We start from the raw sequence: 10,676 nt of genomic DNA on the forward strand, positions 1-10,676 counted from the left end.
AAATGCGGACCCGCAGTGGCCAAATCCTAATGTGACCGGAGACCGGAAACAAAATGACAAAAGCCAGCGTGATCGCAGAGCAGACTGCTTGTAGGTAATTGAAAATGAATCAAAAAACCCGAAACAGAAAGGACAAAGCTGGTAAGAAAGACGGAAAACCGTGAAGCGAACCAGCCGTCAGCCTCCCGAGACCAGAGTTCTCAGTAATAGTCATAGTTGCAAGTGAAAAAGGGGTGACCAGGCCGGAAGCCCAACCCAGCAGAAATCGTCCCAACTCACATCATGCAAGCATGATGGAGAAGAGGAAGAGACGAAATCCGCAGTCACAAGAACCAATTGCCAAAGTCGCAACACGACAGGCAGGAGACTATAACACAGGCTAAGGCCGAGAGCCTTGCTGCCCGTAGGCCGGCCATTGCACCAAAGTACTCAAAGTACACAGGCACAGTAAGAAACCAAAAGTTTCAGCCGCCGAAAAAGATGCTGGCCTAGAGGCCAGCACCGAGAAAACTGGAACATTAGCTAGACCTCTGCCCAAAAAGGGGAGGAGTAGCCAAAAAACCTGAGAAAAAGTGACAAGCCAAGAATGACTTCTCAAACATGCAATGCCCAGACAATGCACCCTCAGGAAAATCTGAATGTTACCTCCAAGGCCAACTCAAGTGAACCTTAAGTTTGGACGAAACACCAGAACGCGTCTGATCGCTAGAGAAAGACAAAGTCAGACTCGGCGAAAGACAAACCTGGACCGAGTCCAGAAGCTCGTGGCAAGAGAAAACGGGGAAGCCCAAAGGCAGAAACCCCCTTTTAAACGGAAATCGACCTCTCAGCACCCATACGCTGGGAAAGAGAAAGAATGTCGAAGCCCGAAGCCACAAGCACAAGGAAAGCAACAACCACCACCTCCAACGGATGAAATGGCTGTTGCTCCCGCCGAGGCTAAAACCCCGAAGCCCTAAGGCCGGCTGTTGTTTCAAAAACCCAGCGTACCTATGACGGCTGTGAAAGAAACAATCTCACCTGAGCTGAGGACGTAGGCCGCTTAGGCTGAGTCCGCTTAGGTATAGCCTGCTTAGGAGCGGCCTGCTTTTGCTGCTTTCAAATTGAAGCTCAAAAGAAGGGAACCGCTGTTCTCTGTTGGTCTCAATCCCCTGCTTCTGGCATGAGAGGCCAGGCTGCCGGAGAGAGACCGTCCACCAAGGATGACGAACTGAGAATGTTCCTTGTCGACTCCTCAGAAAACCGGGAGTGGGCAAGAAACAAGTCCCTTCCGCACGAGACCGCATGGAAATAGTGCAGAGAGGACAGCCTCATCTGTGCCTCGTTCACCCTTGTAAGTGTGGAGAGGAGTGAGACACTTCCTCCGCGTCCTGCCCTTTACTAAGGGGAAAGGGCGCCAAGGAACCTGCCAGAGCGCGAGAAAGCGCCCGCAGGAGAGTCTCGGAAATGGAACTGAGTTCCAAAAGTTGTCAGCCCCCTTCCTCAGAGAATAGGAGTTTCTGCCCATAGAGCGGCAGAACCGAATCCTTCCTCAACGGCTTCGTAAGAAGCGAAAGAAGATCCGGCGTGACCGGAAACGGTGCACGCGGACGGGGAAAGGCCAACAGGCGGCTACGAGACGACCCTGGCCAAGGCAACTTCCCCTGGTCCGCTAAGGGCACGAAGGAGGAAGCCTGCGCAGGAGCGGCAAGGCATTCCGATGCCGGCTCCGAAGCTGAACCCTGAGGAACCAGCGACGAAACCGACGCCGGAGGCCACCCCCTGTCGAAGAGGGGGGCTCGGCGAAAAGGCAAAAAGGCGAAAAGCTACAAAGGGCGATTCTTCAAACCAGAAGTAGCTGCTTCCTCTTTGCCAACCGAAGTCCTTCCTGTTGGCAATCGATTGTGCTCATTCCCTAACTGAGGGGAGGATGAGAGGAATCAAAAACCAAGGAAAGTGGGAGAGAGGAGCTAGCGGCCACCACCGGAGTGTGTGGATGCTGCTGTCCCAACAGAGGCAAGAAGCCTGTATGCCCATAGGGCAAGCCTTGTTCGAAATTCACCGGCGACCAAACGGAAGCAGCGGGAACTGAACCGGAAAATCCGGGAGGAGCCGGAAGTGCGGCAGCAACAGCAGCGCTATGCCAAAGCTGGTGCTGAGCCACCTACGAGCTGAAGCTCGGAACCCAAAGGTAGGCCGTAGGCCAGAACCGGAAGTGACAGTAACCTGTGCACTACCCGCTTGACCTACCCTCCTGCCAAGGCCGGAAGCGAAGCTGCCGGAAATGGCTGCCGTGCAAAGGGCAAAGCTCAAACCGGAAAGGGCCATGGGCTGCCCACACACCGATGAACTAACATTTCCAGCCGGAGCCGGAAGAGAAGCTGTCGCGAACGACTGCTTACGTATAGCGCAGCTCAAGCAGGATGGGATCGTTATTTGTCCACCTTCCAACGAGGTACTACTTCCGTGAACCGGAAGTGCCGCTGTCGCGTACGACTGCCGACGTAAGGCAAGGCTCGAACCGGACGTGACAGTAGCCTGTGCACTAACCAGTGAACCTACACTTCCGGTCGGAACCGGAAGAACAGCTGTCGCGGGCGACCGCTGTCATGGGACAAGGCTCGAACCAGACGTGACAGTAGTCTGTGCACTAGCAAGTGAACCTCTACTTCCGGCCGGAGCTGGAAGCGGCTGCCGTGAACGACTGCTGACGTAAATTCGGAAGCTGGCCAGAGCCGCCGAAGGCAGCTGCTCCTCGCACACGGACCCGAAGTCCGAAACGCCACCTGAAGGGGACGGCTCATAGCCAAAAGAACCCGACAAATGACGCTGCGAGGAAAGGCCGTAAGCCGAACGCCCATCCTGTTGGCCATCGATGAAACTCGCACCCCTGACTAAGAGGAAGATGGGAGTCACCAACAACCGAAGGCAGCTGAAGAGAGGAGCTAGCGGCCACCACCGAAGTGGGTGGCTGCTGCTGTCCCAACAGAGGCAAAAAGCCTGTATGCCCAGGAGAACCACCGTATTCGAAATTCACCGGCGACACAACGGAAGCAGCGGGAACCGAACCGGAAAAGCCGGGAGGAGCAGGGAGTGCAGACGCAACAGCAGAACTATGCCATAGCTGGTGCTGAGGAGTCTGCAAGCCACAACCCGGAAGCCCTAGGCCGGAACCGGAAGTGACAGATGACTGTGCACGACCCGTTTGACCTACATTTCCTGCCCAGGCAGGAAGAGCAGCTGCCGGAAACGGCTGCTGTAGCAGGGCAAGGCTCGAACCGGAAGGGACCATGGGCTGTCCGCAAACCAGTGAACCAACACTTCCGGCCGGAGCCGGAAGCGAAGCTGCCGCGAACGGCTGCTTACGTAAAGCGCAGCTCGAACCGGATGGGACCATGGTCTGTCCGCAACCAGTGAACCACCACTTCCGGCTGGAGCCGGAAGGAAGCTGCCGCGAACGACTGCTTACGTAAAGAGCAGCTCGAACCGGAGGGGACCATGGTCTGTCCGCAACCAGTGAACCACCACTTCCGGCCGGAGCCGGAAGGAAGCTGCCGCGAACGACTGCTTACGTAAAGCGCAGCTCGAACCGGAGGGGACCATGGTCTGTCCGCAACCAGTGAACCACTACTTCCGGGAACCGGAAGTGCAGCTGCCGCGGACGGCTGCTGCGAGCACATACCTTGTGTCGACCGTATCCCCCAAAGGGACCTGCTCAGGTGCACTCCCGCAAGCGGAAGCCACCGAGCGCCGGCCGAGAAGAGAAACGCCTCCCTGTGCACGGACTCCAGAGCCATCACAGAAGCCAGCAGGCTGGACAGGTGATCAGGAACAAAGGAAGCCAACGACCGAGGGTCGCACACCCCCGGGAGGGAGGCAGAGCTGGAAACAGGGTCCGTCCGCGACATTGCTGTACGAACGAGCGTCCGAATTTCTGGAATCAAAGAAGACAAAAGGCTAGCAACAAGAGCGCCAGCCTCCGGCGCAGGTACAGGGGTAGAAACGGCCGTGGTAGCGGCCACACCCGCCGCCCGCGAGCCAGACGAAGTTTCCTCCGGAGCCTAAATAGGCACAGGAAAAACGAAGTTAGTCTTCGGGTCAGAAACGTGAACCGTGGGGTTCCTAGCAGAAGAGGTGGAAGCCGAGGACTTAGGTTTAACAGGGCCTTTGCCCCTAACCTCGGCCTTAGCCGCTCGCTTTTCTCACTATCAGACATGCTGTCACACGAGAAAAACAAACTACTGAAAATACACAAGTCTCTAGGACGTAAAACTTCAGCAGAATAAACTAGCACTAACGTACCAGCTACAAGCAGCTACCAATGCTACTGGTAAACGCTCAAAGTCCGTAGCACGGACCCAAACTAACCAGCAAAAAACACCACGTGTAAGCGAAAAATGGCGACCAAAATGGCGGCCACAGCAACAAACTACTGAGCAAAATTCGTAAGTCCGCGGACGGAAAAATTCTCAGCAGAATGAACAATGCAAACAACAACAAAAAGGAACAATCTCACCGCTAGAAACAGCTATGAGCAGACGGGGAGCCGAGGCCGGTAGGTGTCAAGCAGACAGCAAAACCGGCCTAGGAGCGAAATCAAGCACGACCTGTCTCTCTGGCTGAAAGATGTCGAATGAGGGTGTCTCGTATCGGGTACGAGATCTGTGGCGTGATGCACGCTACGGGAGGCAACCCAGGGTAGCAAGCTTGCTACTTTTTTGCTTGGGTTGCTTCCCTTATACTATAGACGGGATAGCGTTTTTCAGTCTACCTAGCATCTCGACTGCGTCAATGCTAATATGTGACTCGGAGTAAGAATATGTAATTTAATGTGTGGTGAAAACGACGAATTGAACTGTTTGAGTATATGATTTTCTGCTTTCTAGATCGTGCACCATTACAGTCTTCACAGTTTAGAGATATGTCAAGTCCCAAGAGTGCAAAACGATGATAAAAATAAAAATTCGAGGTGGGGAAATATTGTTTTGCGATCGATGTAACAGGTAACACTCCCAATTTCCGAGTACTGACGGAGCTGTCCAGAAGTAATCGAGCTGTCAGGTCGGCATTGTTCGATTCCTGATTATCAATTTTTACAAGCATAGGTAAATGAAGAATGCCACAAAACTTTGTCTTCTTCTGAGACAGCATTTTGGGCCGCCGCTGCTTCCAAAACTGGTAAACAAGTCTATATGCATGACGCAAAAGTTTGGCGTCATCAGTGTAATGACGTATTGCTATGAGAGTGACATCATCTTCTTCGTAGATTACTAATCAGGCACAAAGTGAAAGTAGATCTTGCGTGATTTCACTGTGAATTTCCGCATCAGTGATATTTTAGGGTAGTGTTCAGGGCTTTTTCGGCAATGGCGAACATATTTTCTGTCTTCTAAAAGATTATAGAACATATCTGCATTTGTACCATAAACATTTACTACAGAGAACGGGTTTATGGTAATTAAAATTACCTTTGATAAAAGGGTCCGTCTCTGATGTTACTGAGAATTACTGGCATTCATACAACATACATATCATTATTTTATTTATTATCTTCATTGTAATAGTTTTGGGAAAAAAACACTTTTTTTCGTACACAGAATAATATGATAAACTTTGTTCATAATTCTCATGATTTTGTTTTAACAATTCTACATTTGAATGGGGGGGGTCCCACTTTTTTCACAAAACGTGTCCAATCAAAATCATCACAATAAATCTATTTTAGTTGCAATTTGAAAACATAAAATATTCTCTGGCTTCTGAAATCCCAGAGAATAGTTCCGCATTAAACAAACAAACAAAAATCTCAAAAAGTAAAAATTGGTTGGTCCAAGCAGAATGAGCGCTTCTGGGGTGATAACGCGAGACAACTCCTGTGATCTTGCCGTGAGGTGCCGCCAGTTACCAGCCGAAAGAAAGAAGGGGCATAACCTCACCAGAACCGACCATTGTCTGTTTACCGTATAAAACACACGACTTACACACAAACTGTTACCAAGCCGATATGCTATTTGGGACCAATGCAAGTTTTTTTTCCTTTCTCGTGTGATCTTGCCGTGAGGTGGCGCCAGTTACCAGCCGAAAGAAAGAGGGAGCATAACCTCACCAGAACCGCCCATTGCGAAGTTGTACAGCCTTGCTCAGCACATAATGAGTGCAAATACAACCAACACTTTGTTTCAAAATGATTTGCAGTGCCCACCATTGCAGTAGGTCAAGGCTTTTAGACTCTGGAAACATATTCAACCATACATTAGTTTAACACGCCTCGCTTACTGCAGCTAATCACTAGCCACTAATACTTGCAGTAACTTGCACAAGAGTGACTGGCAGCACCATAAACTATAATTAGCAGTACTGTCAATAGACTATCTTAAAATAAAAGTAAGCTATGTACTTACCAGTGATACCAGTCGTCACATTTATCACAGCCAATCATGGGACTGCCATCGTCCTGCAGCTTACACGACGGACAGATCCAAATCTGTTGCCCAGTGTTAGTATCCTGTAAAAGAACAGAGGATACTATTAAATTACTATCAGCGTATGCCTGTAATGGTACAATGTCAACCGCATTTCTCTGGTTTACTGCCAAGCTTTCTGTAGATCTCATATTTGTTTGTTGTTCTTTTTGTAATTAATAGCAACAAAATGATCAATCTAAGAAGCTACCCCCTTCTTATGACATTGTTTTGGGAAATACATGTATTTCATGATTATCATGAACTATTCTTTTTTGTGTTTTAAATGCTGTTTCAAGTTAAACAAAACAAATGCAACAACAGCTGTTGACAATAAATGGATGTAGCCACTAAAGATGAAACTTTATGCTTCCTCATACTCACAAAAAAGGAACCAACAGTTTCTGCCTCCACAGCGCCTCGTTGCCGTGCCGACGACGGACCTGCATCAGCATCAGCATCAAAAGCAATGGACAGGTTGGTAGGTGATGGTGATTCCGATGAGGAGTTGAGCGCGCTTTTCTCCGCCTCAAGAGCTGGCGGGGACAGCTCAGGCATCTCCTTTGTCTTGATCTTGAGCGGGGCAGGAGGAGGGGGCTTAGATTTTGTCTTGGTCGGAACAGTGTCCTCGTCAGCAGAGGTGGCAGCAGCTAGCGCCGCTCTCAGGGCCAGCGTCTTTGCCTTGGGGGGCCGCCCTCTGCCCGGAGACTTGCCAGTGCCAGCTTTGGAGGACTTGGTCGCCTTGCCAAAACCTTTGGGTGATTTGGGGACTTTGGGTTTTTTTCCTTTGGGAGAAGTGCCCCGAGGGGATTTTGACCGGGGCCGCCCAATTTTTCCTTTGGGTTTACGAACAATGGCGGGGGGCAAGGAGTCCTCTTTCACCTCCGACTTCACATCCACAGGTGTCTCTGAAAACAGTGGGGAGGGAGGAGGTGAGGTCTCTCGCTCTGGTGTGCCAAACAATGGCTTTAAGGCCCCAGGAGAAAGCGGCTTCAAAGGACTCGGTGATCTACTCCCCACCACCGGCTTTTTGTTGCTCGGAGAGCGGTCTCTGAACAGAGGTTTGCTTGGGCCTGGCGACCTTCCCCTGGAGGGGGAGTGATGGGAGTGAACAGGCGAGGAAGGTGGGTATGCTGGCGAAAGGGAGGGGGTCTTGGGAGTGGGGGTGGGAGACTTGCGACCGGCTGAAGGAGAGCGATGTGATGGGGACGAAATTGACATGGGGGAGTTCGCCAAATGGTGGCGCCGTGGCGACGGAGTCTTTGGCATGGGGGAGGGGGACTTTGGGTGGGAGGGAGAAGGGGTGCGGGGAGGGGGAGTGACACTGGGTCTCCCCCTGGGAGGTGAGCTGCGGGGTGAGGCGAAGGAGAACACTTGACGTGGAGGCGACGACTTGCGCTTTGGGGATCTTCCACGCTCCTTTTCAGTTTTGACACGAGTTGGACTGGGACTTCTCCCTCGCACTGGGGAATTATTCCTCGACAGAACGGGAGGTGGAGGGGTAGAAGGCAAAGGAGAGGCAGGTTCAAGGGTGGGGGGAGTGTTTCGTGGCTCCAACTTGACAAAAGATGCAGACTTCTGCAATTTAGAGGAGTGTTTCTTCTTCTGCAAAGAGTTCCCCTCGCTTGTATCGCCTCGCCGTATCACCCTGATACACAAAAGTCAAGTCTTATTAAAATGTTGTTAGTTTTGCTATTTCTCAATAGAAAACGAAATCACCAAGAACCTTGCAAAAGGGGTGCATGCTTTACTACTTTAACCTGTTCATATTTCATTTTCATTAACATGCAGTATAAAATATATCATCCTAGCTTCCTGACCAACCAGAATTTCTATGGAGAAAGAATTCCATCCTCACAAACATTTCTCAGGAACAATTTTGTCTTTGCATTGTGCCACGGTCAAACATATAAACGGACGTGTAAACTGTAATTTTCATAGCAAACACACACACAGAATCAGCATGGCATGAAATGTCAGACAAATTCAAACAAACTCCTCCACCATAAGAAAATCTTACAGTTTTGGAATCTCTGGGCGAGGTGATGAGATCTCCTGCTTGATGTCAGGTTCCGCTGGGGGCTTTTCCTCTGTCACTGTCACAGAGGAGGTCTCTGCTGGTTTGCTGCCTAACTTGATTTTGATCTTGAATCCTGAACCTTCTGCTGTCGTCTGAAAAAACAAGCATCAACGGAATGTTCTTGTGAACTTGCATTATTGTTGCAGCTGATACATGCAGGCCAGCTTTACAGCACTCACAGACCAAAAGAGCAACACACCTGTTAATGATACAGTATTATCCAAACAGAAACACCAAGAATTATGACAAATAAATATGATCATGATGTTATAGTGTGTTCTTTTTCATATATGAGGGCAGCTCAACAACTTTGTCATTTAAGTTCAGCATAGATCAGAAAAAAACGTATTACTGGACATTTCTTAAAGCAGTATTGTACAAAAAAGAAACTCGGCAGTAAACTTACCGTTTCCTCTTTCTTCTTGCTCTTCTCATGCTTATGGTGATGATGATGTTTATGCTCTCTGTCTCTGTCCCGATCCTTGTCTTTGTTTTTCTTCTTCTTCTCCTTGTCTCGTCTTTTCTCTTTCTTCTCTTTCCTGTGCTCCTTGTCCTAAAACAAAAATCTCTCATGTAATAACATGCTGATTGTACAAGTATAAACTTTTCACTGAAAAGTTAATGGACCCGAGCCAAAGAGGGTAAGGAGTCTCCATGTCAAAAGAACCAGATATATATAAGCATACACTGAACATACAGGCAACACTTCAATAAACAAGAAGGGCAAAGCCCATACGACTCACATGCTTGACCTAAACCTAGCAATGACATCATACACATTTTTCCTACCAAAATACATGTGACCTTGACCCAAGGTCAAGGTCATCCAAGGTCATGCAACACAAAGCTGTTAATTCAAGACATAGGAAGTACAATGGTGCTTATTGGCTCTTTCTACCATGAGATATGGTCACTTTTAGTGGTTCACTACCTTATTTTGGTCACATTTCATAAGGGTCAAAGTGACCTTGACCTTGATCATATGTGACCAAATGTGTCTCATGATGAAAGCATAGCATGTGCCCCACATAATTTTTAAGTTTGAAACAGTTATCTTCCATAGTTCAGGGTCAAGGTCACTTCAAAATATGTATACAATCCAACTTTAAAGGACCCTTGCGACCTTGACCTTGAAGCAAGGTCAACTAAACTGGTGTCCAAAGATAGGGCTTACATTGCCCTGTATAGCATACATAGCTAAGGTTGCCATTCTCGATAACTTCACACAAAAATGCGAAAATGTGAAAAATGGTCGTTTTTAAGACAACAATTACGGCCCCTGTGACCTTGAACTTAAAGTGAGGTCAAGTTGCCGCACATGTTTCTTGAGATCTTGTAACCATACACCATCAGGCCACATCAGGTGTTGATAGACTTAATAGTGTCCAAGAAACACTTTCGCGACGGGACACTGATAAATCAGTACCAGCGCTGACACGCCCATGGACGGGACGCGCATTTTTCAGTACCAGCCATAGAGGGTACACGACTCGTGATTGCTTCCCGGTTTTTGAAGCTTGCAAATAAATTGAGTTGTTTCCCTTGATACACTTGGCGTCCCCTTCTGCCATTTGCAAATTCGCCTGATTTGTGTGCGTTTTTGAGAAAAAAAAATGAATCAAAGGCGAGCCTTGTCTCGGGAGGAGATTCTCCGGATGTTGGACCTAGAGGATCCCGTAGAGCATGATTCGGACGTATCGTTTTCGCCTCACGAAAGCGATACAAGCCGTGAAAGTGAGGAAGAAACAGTCCCGTTGTTGCTAGTACGAGTCGGCAAACTACACGTGGTAGGCGGTGATACTGCTAGACGAACATGTATCTCGGAATCGTGCAAGAGCTATGGGGGCGTGGCAGCACTGATAACAATGGATGGCTGGAGCCTTCAAATCCTTTTGGAATTGTTCATAGGTGTACAGTTGGTACTTTGTTGTGAAAATGTGACTTATATTCAATATGGATTACCTAGACATCATTTGGTGAGTGTTACAGTTTTGTTTCATTTGAGTCAGGATGCTGTGAGTGAATGCGTGATTTGCTTGTTTTTTTCTTTGTACTGTCTCCTTATTTCTGTGTACAATGTTAACAATATTTCAGCTAATTCATAGGTTTTACACCTTGTTTGGTTATAACATTATTTATAATACTTTCTGTTAAAA

The 10,676-nt window shown here is 48.7% G+C and overlaps 1 protein-coding gene across 1 annotated transcript in view; it reads right to left on the reverse strand.

Annotated features, from left to right (window-relative positions):
• The window catches only part of LOC138964966 (transcription initiation factor TFIID subunit 3-like), a 29,048-nt gene that overhangs the window by 6,990 nt on the left and 11,382 nt on the right, over window positions 1-10,676 (reverse strand). The window contains exons 6-9 of the mRNA XM_070337068.1: window positions 8,927-9,073; window positions 8,461-8,612; window positions 6,825-8,088; window positions 6,381-6,484 (exon numbers count right to left, since the gene is read on the reverse strand). Coding sequence (XP_070193169.1) covers window positions 6,381-6,484; window positions 6,825-8,088; window positions 8,461-8,612; window positions 8,927-9,073 — 1,667 coding nt within the window. The remainder of the gene's footprint in view (window positions 1-6,380; window positions 6,485-6,824; window positions 8,089-8,460; window positions 8,613-8,926; window positions 9,074-10,676) is intronic.

The sequence above is a fragment of the Littorina saxatilis genome, linkage group LG4 (assembly GCF_037325665.1).
Source record: "Littorina saxatilis isolate snail1 linkage group LG4, US_GU_Lsax_2.0, whole genome shotgun sequence".
NCBI classification, from domain to species: Eukaryota; Metazoa; Mollusca; class Gastropoda; order Littorinimorpha; family Littorinidae; genus Littorina; species Littorina saxatilis.